This window comes from Anopheles coluzzii, chromosome 2 (genome assembly GCF_943734685.1).
Source record: "Anopheles coluzzii chromosome 2, AcolN3, whole genome shotgun sequence".
NCBI classification, from domain to species: Eukaryota; Metazoa; Arthropoda; class Insecta; order Diptera; family Culicidae; genus Anopheles; species Anopheles coluzzii.
In genome coordinates, this window is record NC_064670.1 from 53,729,205 (window position 1) to 53,752,795 (window position 23,591).

A 23,591-nucleotide genomic window follows, 5' to 3' on the forward strand; every position below is an offset into this window, starting at 1 on the left:
CGAGTTAAAGGAAATTTCACTGCAACGGGTAAAGCAAGCTTTACTCCACATTTTCCGTAGCAAGCCCGCATGGAGGAATATGTTTATTCCATCCTTCACATGCATGGTTTTGAGCATTCGAGATACAGCATCGAGCATCCGTCACATTGCAACTAGACTGCCCGGAAACGGATTCCTCCGAAGCACCTTGTAACTCGGACGTGACACTCATAAAGACGCGATTTTTCCTTTTTTTCTATGTTATAATTTGCGCTTTGTTTTTCTTTATGTATGACAAATATGTATCCCATTTAGTGATTTCATATGCTGTTTGATAGTGTTACATCCGTGGCTATTCTTTAAACAAATTTTGTATTCATTTTCTCAACTAATTGAACAAGAAATGTATGATGGCAATCATCAAATATAATTAAAATAATTTCGATTTCTTGCTAAGTTATTATGCTCATAAAATGTCAGATTCCTGCCAACAAAAAAACGACAAACAAATAAACTTTTTATAGTTGATTCCGTATAAAGAATGAAGTTTGCAATTTTCCTCTACAATACCATCAAACTTCTTCCAACGGTGTACCCTTTTCACCTTATGTCATGTATACGATGTACGTGCCTTGAAAACACTTTCAAAAATCTCAATATAAACAAAATGCTTCCCTATATATTGAGTCCAACTATACAAGGCTTTTTTTCTTCTTCTTCCTGTACTTCCTTTATTCTACACTGCGCTGCGCAACACTAAACCAGTCTATCGGTCAGGTAACGAACTACCGTTACGTCCATCGCCATAAAGCCTAAAAAGAAGGGAAGCAAGGGAAAAGTGTCCGGGTATCGAGATTTGTATTCGAGCACCAGTGCAAGCACCGGTACAAACTGCATCGAAACATGACCATCAACGTCCTTCCGAAATTCCGGCAGGCGAGGTTAGTCGAAACACTGCCACTGGTTCAGTGCAACGGTGCCACCACATTCCCGAAAAACTTTCCTTTCCGGAGCCAAAACGATAGAAAAATATCCCACCACCTTCGCTGTTGCCACCCCGTCGACACCCCGAACCGATGCAACCGTACAGGAAGTGGCCGTTCATCTCGAAATGTAGTTCGCATTGGTCCGGTTTTGCCTTGGGCTCATTTATACCCGAGCGTCCCGAGCGGCCTAGCGAGAGGCTTAATAAAATGGGAAAAGTTATAGCGTGGATTGGCCGCTGGACTCCACTGCTGGCCCAGCACGAGGTGTTCTGGGGGATTTTTTTTTACAGTTTTCCTTGTCCATCTAAATTGCAACGTCAAACCCGTGACCCAGCCCAGGATCCGAAGCAGCAAACAACTTAGCGCAGGAACTTTGCCGACAGAGTTATGACCAAACGACCAGCGCTTGACAGATAAATTTGTTCTGTGATTATTGTCCCTCGAGCCAGCAGCGGGACGCACACAAGGGGCCTGCTGTGCTTGTCTGCAAAATTCCTGGCCACACAGCTCACACTGACCACATACTTTTATGTACGGGTAACTTAAACTTCCTTTACATCACGGGATGATACATCGAGTATATCCTAAATTCATAAATTTCCAAGAACGTAACTTCAGAACAGCAAGTCGGTAGCGACTGTTCTGCTACAGCTCGATGTTCATGAAACCAGCGCATTCTGCTGGAATGGAAGCAGTAAACGAGACTGGAAACATCGACACCATCGCACCCGGTTTCTCCTAATCAACCGTACGATAGCTATTTACTACGCAAATCAACCCTTCGCATATCGCATCAACCGTGTGCATCCGTTTCTAATTAAACCTCCACATCTTCGAGGCTCTGCCATCTTTTGCGCCAACGTTCGCCAACAGCAAGCAAGCATCGTCTCGATGCTGTTTTCATCTCATGAAATACAAAACCATTCCCTCACAGAGCGGCTACTATATCGTCGGCAGACCTCGATTGCAATTATGAAGTAATAAATGGACTGGAGCGATAGCAGTTTGTATCTGAATTCCACATCCAGGCGTACAACAACACATAGCGGTCGGAATATGGGCACCAGCTCGCTCCGTCCGTTCAATCATGTAAGATTCCGCTTCAAGCTATCAAAGCGTCCCATTCCGAAACGCATTTCCGGACCAAGGGCCTGCGTCCATTTGGTGCGCTTTCAATGCTGGATGTTTACCAGCTCGCGACCGACAGCCTCTTGTGCCCTCAACACCCCTGTCCGATGCAGCTTGGCGGGATAAACACGCAAGGGTAAACAAACACGTGCATATACACGCACGTATTAATGTGTGGTCTCGTTTGTTCGACTGGACCATTTCATGTTTGTGTAAGTATGTGCTGGGATAGATTCGATAGCGGCTAGTGGCATCGTATGCCTCCACTAATGGTACGTAAAGGCACTCATACCGATCATGCGCCTTTTCAAAACATCAAGATGGCAGTTTTCTTTAGAGTTTTCATATTTCAAATTCATATTTATGTATGGATTGTACAAAGATATGCAGGATGAAAAAAGTTTGTTAGTACAAGTATCTTACACGAAAGCAAACAGAAAGCACAGCTGCGCAGTACAATATAGCACGCCCGAAGAAAAAAAAAACATCTAATTAAAAGAAATATTTATTTTTGCTTCAGTTCCGATCAACATTCAAGTTTCACGTTACACCCTGTACAATTAAACCAATATTACCCCCTTACTATCAACCTCAATCCATATTACTTCAACGAATCAAAATATGCACCAACTGTTCATTTTCCGTTTTCAAATCGTCTGGAAAAGTGCTTCTGCATGTTTTTTCCCCAATCCGCAACGTCCAGACTGAGCCAGCAACCAAACCAATGTAGATCCAATCGGTACCATCATTTGCCGGACGATTTTGGGGGAAACCCCAAACCATCAACTATCAAAACATGGCCAAGCCACCGCTGTACTGTACAGCAAATTTGGACAAGGTAAGGAGATCGTCCTGGGTTGCCACACTCCATCTGTACTGAATGCAAATACCCACCGAATGCTCTTCTCGGAAGAAGTTTAATCTTCCTAAAAGCCGGAAACCTGAAGCTTCCGACTGTGCTCACATTCCCTTTTCGCCGTTCGTTTCTACCCACTAGAAAGGGTTTCACGGTGCGTCCACCGGCAAACGAACGAACGAACGACGACAGCACTCGGTTGCCGCCCAGCCACGGATGTAACGCTCGCGCGCAACAGGAAAAACCACAGCCACCCGCAAGGGAGTCGATTTCCGTGCCGGGTGTTGGTGGCTTCATCTCGTCCCTGGTTTGCTTTTCGCCCCGGTGCCCACCGATGCCAACGGAACTGTCTTCAGCCACTATCATGGCCCCAGGATATTAGCTCCTGTTTTCCACTCCACTCCACCCGGAGGTTAGTATTTTCCCGCTGCTGCGATAACCACATCATGGCGGCACTTCACTGCAGAATCGCTCGGCCGTAAAAATACACATTTTATTATTTCGGCTACAATTTGATAAGCGTATTAGCGACAGACGAGCAGCGCGAGAGCTAGAGAGAGAGATGGGAGGGAGTTTTCTACATGCCGGTAGATGTGGGCCGTGAGTGTGAAATATTGAGCACTCCAGTCAGACGGGTTAGAAATAGCGATGAGTTTGCAGAGATCAGATTCCGCTCATGTTATGCGAAATGTGTGCCACGTGCACCACAAGAGCTCGTAAAGTACGCGAAAGGGGTTTTCGCGGGTGCAAGGCCAGAACCCAAAAGCTCTTCAGTGTGTGAATTAATGTGACAATTGCACACACAACTCTAATGATCCTTATTTATTAGCCAAATAATGTTTGTAATATAAAATTGCAACAAATACAAAACCTTTAATTTGCACTAACATATATATGTATTGCAAAAATCTAGCAGATTCAAATGACAACATTGTTATGATAGTGAAAATTTTTTTGTCCAACCATCACACATTCATTTTCAACCGGACACTGACAACAAAACCAAACACTGCTTTATAACAACCCAATCAATCATGAATTCAGCACACCGCTTTTTTCCAATTCAAACACCTGGTTAACCGATGACGCTGATTTTAGTCGCTTTCACATGCCTTTAAATTCATCTTAACATTCATGAAATATGCGATGAAAAAAATGAGCCTACAGTTAAAGTATTGCATTTTTTATCTGATCTGGCAAATGATGAAAAAAAATGTTTAAAACCCTTTATCTGCTATTAATATTTCCATTCAAACCCTCTTCTGTATCCTATCACCAGTTTGCACACAATCAAGCGATGAATGGTTTCTCGTTTCGATCAAACCAACCCTTTAAAGGGCCTTCGTTTTGGGATTTCTTCCATCACAAAACACTTTTGATTTAGTTCCTGTTGCTTGTCGAATATGGAACAGGCCAGAAAGATGCAAAAACACCCTATCACACGCACACACAAAACCTTTGGAACATTTTTCCAATCGATGCTGTTGATACCAGCGGTTATACGCACTGCCCGGGTACACAGTTCGATGCGCTTGTATGTGTGCTTGCAAACCCACTGATAACCCATCTCTACTCAACATGCCGGTACAACCCTTGGGTAGAGCACGGTTGAGGCTTGCCAATGCCGCACGCGAATGTTCAACTTTTTATTCGTTTTTCACACAAACTTAACAACTCCGCCTCAAGCACACACACACACACACACACACAAATACACCCTCATGTTCATCCAGGATAAGGACAAACGTTCTTCGCCGGAAAGGATTTTCACGCCGTGCTGCCGTCGAAAGGTCATGACACGCGCCAGCTTCACTCCTTTCTTTCCGTTTCGAGGTTTTTTGTTCCTATCTCGGTCAATCCAATACCACCTCAGGAACATTATCGTGATCACAGCGATTCGTTCTTGTATTTTCTGATTCACACCAGCCCGCTTTTTCCCAGGCGTGAAATCGGTTCAAAAGGAAGAACAGAAGCGGAAAAGGAAAATCACCAAATGTTCACACCAAATGGACTAACTTTACACCCACTTCGCGCCGGCCCGGTTGGAAAGGGTGCTGCTTAAATATGACAACGGTTCCGGGGAAAAGCGATTTAAAATGGTACAGAAATCCTTTCGTTTCGTTTTGTTTTGTGCTTTTAAACCACTTCAAAAACGATGGTTTCTTTTGCTCGGACTAGGGGATCGATGCTATTATTTTTCAATTTTATGCGTGTTCCTTGAGCATTGGTTCAATACAATACAGTGCAAACTCCCGCATCCGTAATGTTTGAATATTATGGCCTTAAAGCAAAACAGCAAAGAAAGCTGAACAATATTTTATTGTGTTTATTGTACAGCCAACAGTTAGGACACAATCGAACCTGTCCATTATTCAATTAAAACATCTTTTTTCGTAACTAAGTTTTATAGTTTCTTAGTTTACAGCAATGCAAAAAGAGTGAATATTTGTGCTACGTAAAAGATACCCAAAACTTTGACAATTGCAAGAAAACGATGATAAACAAACGTCTGGAATACACCAAATCTCAACAAGAACGTTATATTTAATAAATAAAAACAGTTCGACGCCAATGAATAGCAAAGAGTCATATTTTTTTACACTCACAACTGGTCAGTAACAAACAAAACAGAACTATCCAACAACTCTTCCCTCATCACATCAGCACTATTGGTACACGGAATGAACAAACTGTAGCAGACTGCGCATCGACCGTCCCATTTAATGCTGTTTGATGAATGCACACACGTTCACAGGCAAAAACTGAACCTTATTCGAGCGTTTCGTGCGAGTTTTTCCCACGTTGCTACCACTACTTTGCGCCAGGCCAGTAAATATGGCGATGGTTCATCGACGAAAAATGCAGCTGATTCTGCAATTCTCGTCGAGTCGACCTGCTGCGGTTCTTCAGTGCTGTTAAAGCAAAAAAAAACATGAATACTCATAACAACGTAGTACGCTTACGCTCTGTTCAGGAGCGTTGCTATCGCTTTAGACAAATGCACATAAGGCATTTATATGGGCGTACGTTTCTGATCACGAGCTTCAACCGCATCCCAGGTAGCTAAGTTTCCCTTGCACACATACACACATTTATGCACGCTAAATGAACTTCACAAATGTACAGCAAAGCGTCTGTTCTCACGTTAATTCAAGCGCTTATGAAAGGGAAACTCAACATCATGCTTTGCTGATACATCAAACGATTTCTGTGGATCGGGTTTTGAACGTGTAGATTTCGGGATAACACTAATCTTTTTGGTTGTATTCGTTATTTAAAAGGTATACAATACCCGTTTCAGCTTATCTTCTGATACAAATAACAAGTGATTCATCGGCACAGTCCTAAAGTCATAAACATATTTTTAATACTGAAATCAGAAATAAAGCTGGCTTTCAATCTACTTAATTAATAGTAAATAAAAACAAGAGTATTGAGGACTGTTCTTTTCCAAAATAAACCAACGCAGGTAAAACACAACACTTCAACGGAATGGCAATCACATCATTTGTGGTCAGACAATACCTCACGAAATAACGCTCCAATGCCAAAAGGATGCAGCATAACACCGCATGCCAACCTAGGCGAGCGGTGGTACATGAAGAGATACATGAAGGTATTTATAACGACCTGTTCAAACTTCCCACATCATTAAACTGAAGCTCATTGTGGCTTAAGCGATCTTTTTTTTATCACCCAGTTGTTGTCATTGTAACACGGCTTGTACTGCTTGACTGGTGTAGTTTACACTGAAGAACACTCATTATGACCAAACCGCAACCTATCTTTCAAATCGATATGCTATTGATATAGTACTGATGACGTATGCTCTTTTTACATTAAAAAGTATCAATCAAGCATGCCTCTATATGGATGGTTCAGATGAACTTTTGTCAATAATGTGACTCATAAAAGATAATATAAACTTGTATTTGTGTACATACCACAATTGGCGATGATCTGTAGCAGGATGCCGATGCTGATGAACCGTTTCAGGACATTACAACCGAAGGACCGCGATGGACGTAGTACGCCCGTAAGCAGTTTACACCAATCCCCAACCATTGTTGCGCGAAATTGTTCGTATGCTAGTATAAAGACACGTGGATGGATGCACGTGCTGATAAAGGTGATCTGCGATTAAGAAATAGAACAAAAATACACTTTAACTATTAGCTTAATTTTCATAAAAAAACATCATAGTATGTGTGAATATTCAATCATTTCTGACATAGGTAAGGTTTTAAAGGCATTTGATGTTATTTATTTTCAAGGACACCCCCTTCTATTTTTTAACAATGTGTGGATTGCATTCAATCGGAAGCATAATTAGTCCAGCATAGCAAATTTGAGAGAGAAAATAAATTAACAGATCGGAGAGAGCAATAGAATACAAGACGGTAATGGCAGCACGAGGCAAGAGTATCGAAGTTGAAAATATAATAGATCAACTCCTATTATGCTAGACACAAACGCTTATTAAAATAAGTTGTTCTGACTCTTTTGCGAAGATCTACAATCTAGCGCGTTGGAAAACTAGACGGAACATAAATAGAAACAAATGCTAGTAGGTGGGAAACTTCCACATCCGAGGAAGGATTTTGTTATTTCGAAGGGAATGCGTTGCCGTTTTGCTTATCAACAGGAGTTTTTAAAATACGAAATTATTCACATGTGATAAATGTATCGTAGAGACTTTTAAAAACTTCACTTAAATCATTATTTCTTAAATACGCAGGACATTACCAACAAAATCGATAGTCATTTTATAATATCTCTGTAGTGGTAATGAACAAATTTGCAGCCTTTCTTCGCTCTATCGAAAGCTATGTTATTCTGTATCTCCTTTTGTGCTGTTTGCTCAGGAGACCTTCGAACATGACATAGACCTTCACCGAAACTCCACCCGAAGGACAGTGTACCAAAGCATCGCGGAGCAAGCAGCATATGGGGTTAGATATCAGTGCAGAAAGCGTTGACAAGGCATTGTTTGCTTTCGAGTTATGGTTGGTAAACGTTGAGCGATGATGATATGACTTCAGCATCCTGCCCGCTCCGAGTTCCGGCCGGTTAAAAGGGCAATAAATCATCACATACACACCCTTTCGTGCTCACTCCAGCAACAGCAGAAGAAAAGTGATTCGAGGGAGAGAAAAACGCTAAAGCATGTCACTCTAAGCAACAACAGCAAAATAAAACATAAACGAATGATCAACTCTCTCTCTCTCTCTCTCTCTACCGCCTATCATAAAGAGGTAGCACAAACCTCATAGGTTGGTTTTGCAAACGATGAAGGCTCTTTGCACTTATACAACCGGAAGTTGCTATAGTTTTCCCCCAAGGCAAAGTTTTTTTTTATCGGACCAGCGTTCCTCGGTCACAATGGAATGTTTTCATCCATCTTCCTGACTGCATGTGCCAGGCAAAGGTAACCCAGACCGCACTATCAGCTGGCCTAGCTCAAACTGCATCCGGTACACCGGAACCGTCCTGTCAAGGTGACAGATTGGTTAGATTGATGCCTACTTCAATCAGTGCCTGGGACGGACGAACTGACTGAGCGTTCTTCAGCTTTTGCGTGATTCTTCTGAACCGTAAAATTCAATTTCAAAGCGTTCTTTCCTTGCATACACACTAAACTCTGTCTCTCTCGTACTTCCAAAATACAGTACGGTATGGTTTCACAAATGCATTGGAGCTGCAAAACTAATACCCAAATAAATTGGCGTTGCATCCATGGTTTTCTTCCCAAACGCTTATTTAGTCTACAAAATGCTTTTTTGCATTAAAACATGTCCGATATAACAACAAAAAAACACATACCCATTTTGCTATGTGCGTATCTTCCTTCGTAAGCTCACTATCCCATTTCTTATCCTACGATGCAATCTTTTGCTCAACTAGCGTCTGCAACAATAATTCCTTTCCCGTTTGGCTACTTGCGCCAGCAGCGCTACTTCCTACCGACCAACACAAAATAAATGCGCATAAGCAGCAACCCTCGCTTCCGGTACAACTGTCAGCACGTTTGTAAGAAAATGTGCTACATTCAAGAAAGTTGTAGCGAAAAGGGGAGGCGAACAAATTTGAACAAATAAAAAACCGCTCACAACAACATCCGAAAGTCGGCTTAAAGTCGGAAGCGCTTCAGTTAAAGGAAGTGCCATTTCAGCAATTTCAAAGCACAATCTCTCCAACTTCAGGAAACACTTTTCTATCCGAGCGTCTGTCCTGCTTCGCCAAACCATTGGCCCAAAGACATTTGGCAGCATTCGTTTGAATGGATTACAGTGACGAACAAAAATAAACAAACAACATAAACAACAATAACAACAACGAGAAAGCCAGCGAACGGAAAACGGAAAAGTCAAAACAACAAGACTCGACGTAACTTTTCACCCAGATAAAGACGCTGTGTCGTTCGATCGACCCTAGGGGGAAGTGAGAAACTGAAGACTTTTACCAAAAGCTCGAACCAACAACCAATCGGAAATAAGTTACATTTTCACAAAATGCACCACAGGCGTAAGGTGTTTTTTTGGATTGTTTTCACAAAAGTATTTGATTACTACAACATGATTCGACTGCGACGTAACGTAAAATTGTCCCGCTCTATTTTTACTTGCCTTCGTAGCTACAGCAACATACAAATTGGAATTGTAAACTTGACACACTAAAAACAAATAATTGAAATGAATTGAAATATAGAATAGGAGAAGAAAAAACATATTTTTTCACTAGTATCGCATTAGCAAGCACTCTTCTCAATTGTTTAATCCAGGAGTTGTTTTTTAATCCATACCTTTGCTCTCTAATCGTGACTAGTATTTTTATATCATCAAACGTTTCTCAGCTTACATTATTCGTCCTGTAGTTCGCTCCGATCGACCATCGATTGTTTCGCCAAAGTTTCTTGCTTCCATGCTACTAGCTGCTATGGGGACGCTTGCAAATGTCTATGCTTTAGCAACGTGGAACAAGTAATACATTTTTTTAAGTTTACTGAACAGGAAAATTACTTCACCGTTGCCGTTTAGCAAGAGCATATTTTATCCGACCATGAATACATCCAATCCCTCCCAACCGCATATCATGTTCGTAGAACTGTTCGTCTCCCATCGGAAAATCGTTTTAACCGTTGCTAATCGAGTGGAAGCATTTAACACTTCCTTCGTTGTAGTTGGTGGTAATGGTTGTAAATCCGTATCGAAGATTTTGTTGGAGCTGATACCACCGCAAGTTGTACAGGTAACGATCCTCATTCACACCTTCACTTCTGAATATATGTGTAGTTCGAGGAGCAACAACGAAACCACAGTCGCATACATCTATCTTCCCCTCCCAACGCCACAGAGGCAAGAAAACAGAATGCTGGATGAGTTATGGGTGATGTGGTTCTCTCTTCTTTCTGTGCGAGAGGCTCGACACTGTCAGTCGCACGGCTCATTGCTTGCGATTAAAACTGAGCAGCTGACAGAGCAACTGTAGCAACAATGGTAAAGAGCTACGCCACAATTCAAGCCGAACGAGTTTGCCTCACCCGCACCATCCGGTAGAAAACTGCAGCTCATGAGTGTGTGTAAGAACTTTGCATGATCGTTGCTACCATAGCCATAAATCTTATTTTGAGAACCCTAAATACAGTCGTTAAATTCACCAACGCCCTCGTACAGAACGTTCATCACCAAGAGCTCACAGGACGTTACACCCATCGATTTGCAAGTATCATTTTTTACAGTGCGCTCCATTATTATTACAACAATTGCAATCACTTTCAGGCACAGCTCTAGTCTCGAGGCTTTTTTTAGGAAAGAGAGTAATAAACGTGTTCTGTTTCCCATGTCGTTGCTCTGCCATCATGTTACACCGTTAAATAAAAATATTGCAACTGTATTGCTTTACGACACCCTCGATTAAGCAACCTACGCAACAAGAGGCAATAAAATTGGGTATTTTAATTCGTGAGAAATGTTTTGGGGATAAGAGCAAATAATAAATATAAATATATGAATTTCTGCAGAACCAATAACATCAAGCTTATCGTCTGTAAGACTAAAAATTTTAATGTTAAATGTTGTTAAACTCAAAGCTAACGAATATTCGCCCCCGATGCTACTCGCTTTCTTAAGCCCAAATCTGATTGTTTTCAATCCCTGACACAATCCATTTAATGTGAGTTTCTTTTGGTGAAGTAACTTTATTTTTCGGAAGTATTGAAGTGTATAAAGTCCTACAATATAAATTTTAAGACATTCTATCTATTGAGTATCCCAACGAAATTTCAATTTAAATGAGCGCATACATTTTGGTACCATGTGCATTGTAAAAACTCACACTTTGTGGCTTACATTTGCAAAACATGCCGTAGATAACACAAGCAGCTTGCTGAACAAAGACGCTGAATCACTTTAAAGAGGCAGCCGCAATTTCGGCAACTGAATATTCTGTACCGTGTTCCGTACAATTTAAACCACACATCTCAACGGTCATTAGACAGACACTCATTAGAGCCTCGAGAGTCTGCCGCTGGCCCGGATGGGCTAGTAAATGACACTAAATACCTTTTGATTATTAATTAACTAACACAGCTCGACACGCTTCCCAGGAGAAAGCAAAGCCGCACTTAGCAACCACGCCACACAGCCCACATATTGGCCGGGTCCCACAGCACACCCAGCCTTACCGTATGCGAGAAGTTTGCAGAAGCTTTTGGGAAAGATTAATTTAGGCTCATACCGAGCGACACGTGGGCAACGGCACACGTTTGACCGGCAACAGTACATCTGGCTGGGAAAAGATGATTAATTCATTGCACTTAACGCTCGTCTCTCGGGCCGCTCATCCTAGCGATGTCAGTACGGTGGCTGAACACTAATAGCGAACGTGATACGGTTGAACGCATGTATGTGTGCATGTAGTATATGGCACACTAAGACCAAGGGTGGACTTTGGGCCATGGTCACGCTTATTGCGAGCAGCAAGCTTCAAATCTTCTTGTATCCTTCCAATGGCCATGAACATACCAATAGTGCAATGCCGAAAGGTTCATTGTGACAACGTCTGGTCACATTATATTGCGCAATGGCTGCTTTTCCCGCTTCAGAATGGCACGCCATCCGCATCATACGTCCTATGAATCCCAATGTGATGGATGATGGAGACGCCTGGTCTCTCTCGCTTTCTCTCTTACTCTATCTTTCTCTCTCTCTCTCTCTCTGTCTCTCATTCGCACGCGCACGTCACTCAGTTTCCGACTTTCCTCATGATCCAACATCGTGATATTGACAATCACCATAGAGAACCTCTACACAAAAGATGCGAACGTGCTAGGGAAACCAGACGAGTATGCCGTGAAACCGTGAAATGGGAAGCAAAGCGATCGTAAAGTCAACAACCACCACAACAAACCAAACCTCGTCGACAGGGCTCAGGGTGAAACAACGATTTCTCGCAACCGTCCCCAAAAGCCGAAAGAGACGTCTATTAATATCTATTTAATAAAAATGATGACATTGATAAATATGTTTGCCATCATTCGGTCTCGCATCTTCCCCTACGCGACCGTACTATGGGCAGCTCGACTTCGTATGCGTGTAAGTGTGTGTGTGTGTGTGTGCTCTGCAGCATTTATGTATGCTCCCGGACAGAAAGCGTAACGAAATCATGCCTTCAACATGGAGGCTTCGTGGCGGAACGGTAGAATAAGGTTTTTTTTCTCATCCATTATCTTCTCACACACAGTTCGTCAATGTGCGCCTTTCCACCAACCATTTACGTTTGCCACACAGGCATCGTGAGCATAACACATTTATAAATAAATGTCGTCAGTTTTGTTTCCCTACGCTCCTCATAAGGCCACGGGGCTCAAGAGAGCAGATTTCAGATTGCAATGTAGTTCGCCATCTGCTGGAAGTTACGGTGGATCGATTAAAGGAGGAGGAATTGGCGGTCCATCATCGTTTGCTCGAGCACGACCAGCCTGCTTTCTTTCCGATTTCAATTGATATGACTGATTGTGATAGATGACCTCCTCGTGAAGACATTAACTTCGATAAACACCACATAATAACGGTACATAAAATCACATATTAAAAAACACTTTTCAACATCGTGTACGAGTTTTATTTGTTTTTTTATTTAGTGAAATTTACTTTTACATTCAATATGGCGCATATGTATTTTCTACTTTCATAGCAAGATCTTGATAGCCTCGTGTATATCAAAAGTATACTTATTTGTGTTATTTCTTTATTCGAAAACATATTTTGTTGTATTTTTAATGCCGTTTCCCTTTGATTTACTAGTTTCTCAAACATTCACCAAATATTTCATTTTCATGTTTCTTAAATACATCGCTAAAAGAAAACTTCCTCCCCGTTCTATTGAAAAGAAAGAACAATTTTAGCTAAAACAAGATGTTTTTTTTTTATTCGTGTAACTTTTTTTGCCTTTCTTGAAATAGTTTCGAGTTTAATAATACATACATTTGTTTCTTGTTTTGTTCGAGAATAACACAAGTCAACCGTAAAAACACGACCAAAAGCCAACAATTAATGTCACAACCTTTGCCTATTTCACCCTACCTTCCCAATCATGCATTAACTGCTTTCGACGGGTTCACGATAGCAAGTTGAAATGAAACGTATTGTGCTCCATTTGCCGCTGATGAATTTATGATCCGAACAGACAGCAGCGACTGAGAGCGAAACCTCTTTCTCAAATCATTTCTTCTGCAAACCTCCGTCCGGTGGCCCATATTGTGCGAAGCAATTCAGTGAAAATAAACCATCCCTATGTTGGCTGCATGACAGCACGCAGAGCAACATCAGTGAAAAACGAGCCGCCATTTTCTCACCCTTCCACACTCATCTATGGGCAGATCAGCCGACAGTTGCCAAGCGGTTGATTTCCGTGCCCGCTGGCACCGAACGCCAATATTATTCCATTTGCCAAGTGTGCTCGGGTTGGGCTGCTGGCTGCGTTAAAGCTTCTCTCCCTGCCAACGATTTTCGGCAGTACTGCTTCCCATCATGCATACGGACCGCAATCCAACACCACCAAAACTTATGTACGGTTCCGACCGAAGACGAACGAATAAAATTCAATTTCTTTTCTTGGTGAAAATGAAGGGAAAAATTCGTCTGAGCGGAAACAAAAGACCAAACCGAACGAGCAGCCACCAAAAAAGGAACATCGGAAAGCACAAGTCGACCCAGCCCGAGCCACAGTCGAACTACGTTGACGAATTTTCTCAAACCCACGTGGCCTTAGGGTAGGCAAGCATTATGCCATGTGGGGGCGGGGAAGCGAAAAGTCAAGCAAAAGAATTTGTTTCCAAGGACAGCCGGTACATACTTTCAGCCTCACAACGCAGGGAAAACAGACGACTTTCTAGCCGTATGCTTCGGAGTTTGTTCTTCTGCTTGAGTTTTATCTCAATTTGATACTAGCTTAGCGCTGTACAAACTCCCACAAATTCCGGCACATTTCTTACATATGAGGGCAGCTTTTTTTGCCTAAAACGAACAAAGCCACTCAGCCGATGTGTACCACTTAAGCGGGAAAGCTTTGCGAAAAAATCTCCAGGGGGTAAATTTCTTTAAACATTGCTCTTTAAACAGAGCCAGTTCGAAGCGGTGAGTGCGTGCAATTTAAGTCATAAATTCTCATAGGAAAACGGGTGCTTTTTTTGCATTCTTGAGCTAAAGCCTTCACGTAAGGTTCCATGCAAAGCCACGCCAAAATCTCGACCCAAGCCACTTCGTCTCATCACCACGCTTAAATGATCACTGACACAAGCGCGCCAAATGAATTCATCTGTTGCCAGAGCTTCAAGCAATATTATGAGGACAGTTTAATCTGCCAGCCTCCGCCTGCGTTGGTTTTTGCTTTGCGTTTTGCGTACTGAACTGAAGCATGATTAAAATTTATAATGTTTGCCAACATTTTCAGCGCTACCGGGAAAGCGGTAAGCAACATCAAACCCACACAGCACAACAGATTATTCTAAAAAGTGTTGCCATGTAGTCGCAACACGAAAAAAAAAATGAACCAACAAAACCCTGCCGTTGCACGGAACTCCCTCCAGGTGCTTCCGTCATTTCGCCGAAACAAAAACACCCATCGGAGACAAGAAAAGAAAAAAAAGTGAACAATTTTCAGAAGGCTGAATTTCGTTTCGCAGGTTCGTCCATGAATTGAGCGTGTGCCTTCTTTTGGTTGCTTTCTTTGTTTAGTTCCTTTCTTTCTTCAATATCATTCACGCCCCGAGACAATGGGGGACGAGGGAGAAAAGGGACCAATATCCGGGGTGTGGGTGAGCATGATCTAAGCATCACCAAACGCAGATATGGGCCGTGACAAAATGCCAACATAACAGTCAGATTAAGAGAAATGGTGATAATCTTTAAACGGCATACATTAACAACCACATTATCAGCTCTCTGCCGCAAGGAGGCCAAAGAACAATGTAAAGTGCTTTAAAATTCATGAACGTGTATGATTAGCGGTGTGTGCCTTGCTGCACGAGAGCTCGCATGAGCGCGCACTGTTGGAATGAGTTAAGAAGCGGAATAAATTAAATGTACCGATAGCATGAACAATGGTGTAGCTCTAGATGTCAGAAGAAATTGTTTGTAAAATTACAATACCTCTGCTAAATTTGATCGGAAGAAAAACACAACATATCTTTTGGCATAGCAGCTTGGTTGAATAAATAACAATCAGAGAAAGAAAGAGTTCTGATGACATTCACTAAGAGATGATAATTAAAAAAAAAAAAACTCGAATACTATGTCAACACACATTACTCTATCTTCCATGAGAAAAATCAAAAGCATTAAAAAGCATACAATTAAGCTGCATCCTCACCTACATAACTATCAACATCACATGACGATCCCGCTAGCTGTAGTTAAACTTTTTCTAATCTTCTTCACTTGCACTAAGCTCTTTTCACGTCAACTTTTTCGGTCGACGCCACAGTTCCGGTAGTTAAATATAACCTTTTTTTTCAACACCTAAGCCAGACCTAGATGACCACCACCGGCAACTGGGAAAAAGGGGATTGTACAATCGGACACCTGTGTCGTGAGCTAACTTTGCTTATTAAAAACTTTTAATTATTTTGGATACCGCAAACTACCGTACCGGGGCCAGAGCGTCATTGGCGCTATGCTGTGTGCTAACCGTCAGACGGAAACTAGAAAATCATTATAACTGGAACTGGTTTCGATTCAATCGTTTCTTCTATGAAGCCGACCAGGCGGAGCAGAAATGCACCTGAACATGAAAGCAGAGCGTAAGCATTGACCTAAAACAAATTGACCTTATCGAAGCGCTTCAAAAGCGACCTTCGACAACGACTCGTCGTGCAAGCGGGCTTGGAGACGGATGTTTTTTTTTTATTTTTGTCTGTGCTTAGTTTCCTCTGAATCTACCGGCATCTTAATTAGGAGCTCAAAGATTGCTTTTAGGTCCCCGTTGCTAGACCTTGGGTTTCCAATATCACCATGCAAGAACCGCTCGGTTAAACTTCAAATGAAAGATAAGCCCATTAGCATTTGGTATTCACCCTTTCAATCTTTCCCTTTCTATAACGTTCACTTACACAAACTATGGTGTAGCTCTAGCTATCAATGTGTATCGGTAGGATAAACCTTCGTTATGCCGTCAAACATTACGCAATTGTCACGCTCGTTCTGCTCTAGCTCTTGGTGTGGCGCTTAAATCCTTCTAGCCATGCTCTAGTTAAACCACTTATACTCCAGCTGCACCTTTTATGATGAAACAAGAAATGCGCCACTATTTCGAATAGTAAAATATCGATCCTCCCTCAATATGGTATCCAAGGTTCCAGAATGGTGATGAACGGTTTGAAATTTACAAGGGTTGTCTGCATAAACATCTCGTAAAAAAAACCTTTCGTCCCGTTTTCGAACCAAACATCCCATACATCCCTGGTACATGTTCTTTGGTTGAAGTATTTGCTTAGCGTAGTGCTTCCCATGCCAGTCTAGTATCTTAACTAACCTGAAAATTCACCGTAGAATGGGAGAATGGGCAGGCAAATCCTTGTCCTTCTTTGAATTCACTCCCTCGGCCCCATCTGTCTCTACTTCAGAGCTGTTGCGTTCGGTTCGGCGAGCAAACTTCACACCAGTTTGTCGTCTGGAAGGAACAAAAAAAGGGACTGTTGACAACGCCAGTGAGGAGCCATTCGCTTCGTAAGCCCCGAAACGTCCTTGATCCTTAGCCGTGATTGACACGCTGCGTGATCGGTGGATAGGCGTGATAAAAGAACCGGACATGCTTGCTGGCAAGGGAATCAATTTGTATTACCACTCTATTCTGCTCTGTATCTTTCAGCTCTGCATAGCAAACTTTCAGACAGATTTTTGAAATCAAAAACGATGGTACGGAAAACCATGCGAACAGCTCATTGCCGTGTTACTCTAGACAAGCCCTGTCAGGAAACCGATTTACAAAATGATTTTTGGTAAAGGCCCTGTTAGCTATTTTGAAATAAGCAAAAGCTGCAACGAATTGTTCTGTGGAACATTCTTTTGATTTACCGAGTCGTTTCTACAGCAGTAGCAGTTGGACTGAAATGCAAAACGCAGAGTGCAGCCCATTTGCTATTGATTCGGGAGCAAAAAAAATAAACAACGTAACAACGTGTTTTGATCTTGTAAATTTCCCACAGCTTCTCTACTCACCGAAGGCATGAAGAGGCGCATGCAGTTTAGCATGCAAACTAGCGCTTGAAAGCATCAAGTGGGAAGTAAAAAAAATACATACTATTTACCATCACCATAACTCTGGATGCATTCGTCGAGATGCATACAACAGCACATCCTATCATCATTTTTCGATGACAGACATTTATTCGTTCTTGAAGTGGTTTTGCACACTCGCACGATTGACGCACCGAGCCAGATGGATAAGATGTGCATACGTCTCCCAATTGACAGATCTTTCCTTTCAGCGCATCTCACTGCAAGCGTTCACTGACTTATTACAGCCGAAAGCGAGCTGAAGAGCAGATTGTGCGATCATATCTTCCGCCCAGACATCAAAATTTTGCGGCAAAGCTGACTGATAGAAGGCAGAAGTAAGATAGATTGATCGGAATTGGCAAACAAGCACAAAATGCTTCATGGAAGCCTTCTACACTCGCACTCAGATGCCGACAGATTCCCTTCCCTCCACTCCACGTCGTATTGCGCATTCCTTTTCGGTGGTGCGAATGCAAAGAAATGAAGAATTCTCTCGAATGGATAGGACGCTTCGGTCAAGGCTTCGGTTGAAGTACCAACGGATCATGTTGAATCCTGAAACGGTCCCAACCTGTCCCACTTGTCGACGATAAATGGTTTCTTTGTTAACCGAGCACATGGAGCACGGAGGAATCAATAGTTCCTTCAGCGGGCGGGCGAAACGGCGGAACGTTATTGCCCGAACGCCCAGATGCGCCGGATGCACGAATGAATGGATGGGTTTTGGGTTGCTGTTTACCGGACGCGCTGCTGGACTTGATTACAACTTTTGTCCTCGCCCTCGAGAGCGTAAGCTGAGCACTCGAAACGTGATCAAGTGTAAAGTTCAACGAAACTCCCCTTTACGGTATGGACCCTTTCACGTCCGTCTGGTGGCTAAGGTGGTAGCGGATGTTACCGCATTTTCTAAGCATGAACAGGTATTAAAGTTGGATCACCATGTGAATAAGAATATTATCAGGTTCTCGTAATGTTATATTTTCTGTTTTGTGCAAAACACTACATTTTACAACAGTTCTATCTCATTTCAAGCAACAGTACAAACGGAACTAATCATTGTTTCACTTCACTTGCACACGCACAATGTTACATGTAGCTATAAATCATAAAAAAACTACCACCAACATTAATCCGTTCGTGTTGACATTGTTCATAGCGAATAGCTCACCATTCCACCCTTCATCCACCAACGATCTGCTACCGGATGCGCTACGAGATATTAATCTAAAATAGATCAGCCAAGCGCCACCTACAACCCCTTTAAATTCCGTCCACTCATGCACCCATTAACACAGCAGTGGGGTTCTTTGTGCGCGAACATGGTTTTTCATGCACCCAGCGCAGATTACACAGCGCCGTGTGTCAGCACCGTCAGCGTTCGTGAAAAGGCAGCCGCTCACAATTTATTGCACTGTCACACCACTGAATTACGGTTTGGGTATGACGAGGTATGGTGATTTTCGCGAGTGTCGGGTGTCAAGTAATGCGCCATTTACCCTTGCCTGCAACCTTTCCTCCCGTGTGTTCCATTCGTATCCACCCACGGTGCGAACGGGATTACAAGGGCGCAAAGCAGAGCTGGCGAAAACTGATTCAGTTTTGATTGGTATATCTTCACCGTTGACAGACTCATAAATTGTGAAAGATGTTGTTCTCGGGCAAAGTGATGCGCGGTGATTTTGTACGAGATTTTAAATAGCTGACTCAGCCTTCCAGCAGCTACTTACGCCTTGAATGCGAATAGAACATACATACGTGAGCTTCTTCATATCATTAGCCTTTTCATATTCGTATTCGTTCGTATATTATTTAAACTAGTTAAAACAATTATTGTTTTTATATAATATCAAAAGTCTCGTTTATTAAATTTCTGTATATTTTGACCACATTTTTTCCTTCCATTGGTTGTTTTTTAATCTGCCAATTTTCCTACCAAATATCATCAAATGATTAAAAACCGAAGAACAGCAAATACACAGTGCATAAAGAAGAGATTCCTGTTTTACTTTTCAATTACCATAGGGATATCATTCATCGTAGCGAATCATACAAACATGTTTGGAGCCCTGTGCCAAATTGCCTGGTAACAAACCTGAATACTTAGCGCTCCGATGCTTTATTCTCGGAATTGAGTCATAAAATCGCGATGAAAATAAAATTACAAACGGAGAACAATGTACCACTAGCGAAAATACTTTTCCAGACTTTTCTGTACGTTTGCTGCCTGGCGACAGTTTGCCTTCTTCATCCCGCTTCTTCGCAAAGAAGCAAACGAATTTCGCTAATTAACTAATGGCGACAATTTTCATAATTGAAATTTAAAACCCTACCCCGAAGGCAACACTGCACACCACACCACATCGCTTGGCAGCTGCATCTTCTGTGCTTCGCCGCTCCTACCAACTCCTACCCTGTGCCCGTCGGCCTACACCGGGTGACAGCTCTGTTGGCACCTTCCAAAGAGACGCGCAAATCTGTGTGATTTTTTTAATGCTCATTTTTTGTTTGCCTTCTTTACTTTGCAAACTTTTGTGCAGTGAAGAATCCTTCGGGCTTAAACGGTCGTATTTTTTGCATCCCAGCTTTTCGTACACTCTTTGCTGTACACCCCTTTTGCTCAACGATCAACAAAAACGAAGGAAATCAAGTTAAGCACTGGGCAGCTGGAACGAGCCTGATAATGCCTGCAAAAGCTGCAATCGTAAAACATACCAAAACCGTGGAAGTTTATGCACATTGCTGCCTTTGCTGCTACTGCTGCTGCTGCCGAAAACAGGCCACTCAAGCTCTAGAACGACGGAATGCAGGCGCTGCAGTGTGGAAAACTTCTGCAATCCGTTTTATCATAACGAACTCCGTGCTATCATGGACCGTGCGGGATAGAATAGATCAGGTCAGGTAGATGGGAGCAGTGCCCAGTGTAGAACGTTTGAAAGGATTCGCCTAGCCTAGCTGGCTCGGTTCTTGAGCGCAGAGCCAGCTAATCTCAATACTGCGCGAAACAGAGAAAGCAGTAAGGGCCTCACTGGCGCATTGGCTGTGCTTGAAGATGTCCATTGCGCGTTGTTGCCGAGATTTGGTCACTGCTGCTAGAAGGACGACCTCGGGCAAACACTTTGCAATATTGAAAACAACAAACAGTGCAACACGGCCTGTCGCGACGAGTGTGAGGATGCAGGGCAGAATTTTGCACATTCTTGTGATCAGCCAAAGGGATTCAAAACTTGCTAATTAATAAAACAACTCCATTCCCCGGCGACGGTTGCGTCATTTTGGTTCGCCTGCCGCTCTTTTTGCTTCTACATTGCTTAATTTACTAAGAAGCTCACCGTGCAAAGAATGTTCAAAGTTTCTCGCTCCTAGTTAAGTGAAAAGTTTGCATTTGAATCGATTGACGAAAAACGATCGAGTTAAGTGAATGCTTTTTTCTACATTTTATTTAAAAACTTGACTGCCTTTTTAAAAACAATTCTCCTTGCTCATAAGTTTTTGTTTAATTTTTGAAACATAAGTTTTTGTACATTTTTTCCCTTTTTTTTGTGATGTTATTATCTAACTTTTATATCATGAAATAATCTCTTTTTGCCAATGTTAAAAACAAGTATTTATTCTTGATCATATGTTTGAAGCTATTCCAAGATCTCTCAGCATAATATTCCATTATGGCAATCTTCTGAGCTGTCACACCAGTATGTGTGCTCTCGGCATTATTCGGTATTATCTTTCTTCAAAATAACTACGCAACTAAACTAGGGCCACGCAAAGCAATTCCTCTTAGGAAACACATATCAAATCACTTTTGACCGATCGACAACATCTGGCGGTCAGATTGCAACCAAACAAGCGTAACGGGAATTTTTGGGGAATCTACCACTTCCTACAATACGATTGGGCACAGCTCCTTCATTATTGCAGACAGCAATACGTTTCAATCTCGTCCCATCGCTTTGTTCCTGCTACAACACACTCAGCTTCATGCTGCTGTATACCCATCTCTACGAGCATCTAAAGCAAATCGAAATCCAAACCCATAAAGCAACATCCATCGCATCATCGTAAAATGTCACCAGGCCGGATTGGAGCATAAAGTGAAGGACACTGGCAAAGAAGAGGAAGAACACAATGCTGCGATAGAAAACACACAAATGAAAAACTTGTCATTCTAACCAGATGGCATCCATCGGTTCCCATCCGTTGAACCATCTCCAGTTTGCACTCTTTTTTTTGTCACTCCCTAATGCCCGACTACACATTGGCTGGGCGGTCGCTGCACTATTCAGTGCCTATTGCTGGCGCGATTTTATGCAAATGTGGAGCATACAACTGGAGGCCTAAAAACATTGCGTCTGGCGCCTTGCCCTCGTGTGAAGGAATGAACTGACATGGTAGGGAGTAAAGCAAATACGAAAAAATAACACATACAACACACACACATACACGCTTGCATCCCAGTTTGGACCAGTGCCACTATTTCTAGTCAAGCCTAGGCGTAATACATATTTGTCGTTCGAGTTTCGGCAGCCGTCGAGCCGATTAGATCCTCCAAAAATGGAAAGCAAGCAGAAGGACGCGGACGTTTTAAACAGACCAAGTCGTTTTCAATGCCATGGCGGGAGAAATCGGATATGATCCAGCATGTCGTTGGCCCGCGCTGGATGTCAATGGCCCAACTTACGTTGGATTTTGTTTTGCTCTGTTTTTCAGCGGTTTCAGTTCTATATGAAACTCACTATACTGAAGATCATTATAAAGTTTACAAGCCAGGCTTCGACCTGCCGCAGACACGAACGGCCCCCGATTGTTAGGCGTTATCTCGCAGCGGAGAAAGCTTATTAAATTCCATTAGGCAATTTGGCTGCTTCCACAATTTATCATTCTTCCATTCGGGTTTTTTTTTGCAAATGCGGTTTACTCTCCCCAAGACTTTCCGCTTCGAACGTTGAGTTTGCTTTGACGCGCGTCACTGTGACCGAAATTTAAATGGCTCCACCCAAAATTTAATATTTGCTCCTTTGACGCGTCCTCTGCGAGGCAACCACTTCGACCTCACGATTTGAGAAGAACTCCTATACACACACACCCACTTAAAGCAAACGGTCACAGTTGCCAAAAGCGTATGATCGCGAAGGAAATTATGTGCGAGCTGCAATTACCGCAAGAGTTCCTCTAAAGGGAGATTCTCTGTCGCTTGTCGTAGTGCGCCAATGGGTTGCTCAAAAAGTTCCACAGTGTTGTGAATGGAATGTGTAGCTATTCTTCTATATGATAATTTAGCAATTTTCCAGCAATCTGAATTATTTATCTATTGTTCATTTCATTTACTTTGGAATGTGATATTTCATATCATATATTAAGAAATAGGCTGCGGTAGCTATAAGCATCCAATCTCACTACGTAATTTGATACTCAATCTCAATCACTCAGTTACTCAATCAGTTTAATCTGAATTATTACCAGTTATAAATATAGATAATAAATGAAAAGTGAAATATATTGATAATTCACTACAACAATAAATATTAATTTATTCATCTATAAAAATATTCATGTAAACTCATCAAAATAGCTCAAAAAATTTTCAAAGCTAAGTAATTATACTTCAGAACTTACTGCACTGCATTGCCAAGCAATGTTTTTAATAAAATCAAATACAGAAGAACTTACCATAAAAGATTAAAAAAAACTCATTAAATTACAGTTTTAATAAAAGCACCGCAGCTACATACACATTTCCGGCTATCCTTTTCGCTCCCGCCCTCGGTGGTTCGAAACCGAGGTTGAACGTTAAAATGTAATTAACAAGAACATGAACAAAGGAACTAGTTAAGGCAACGGCAGTACAACAGACCTCCTACGTCCTAGGCA

General features: G+C 42.1%; 1 protein-coding gene across 3 annotated transcripts in view; it reads right to left on the bottom strand.

The window, feature by feature from the left end:
• Positions 1-23,591, bottom strand: part of LOC120949829 (uncharacterized) — a 150,736-nt gene that overhangs the window by 112,330 nt on the left and 14,815 nt on the right. For all 3 annotated transcript variants that reach the window (XM_040367363.2, XM_040367365.2, XM_049605317.1), the window contains one exon: positions 6,894-7,083. In XM_040367363.2, coding sequence (XP_040223297.2) covers positions 6,894-7,014 — 121 coding nt within the window. In that variant the 5' untranslated portion in view covers positions 7,015-7,083. The remainder of the gene's footprint in view (positions 1-6,893; positions 7,084-23,591) is intronic.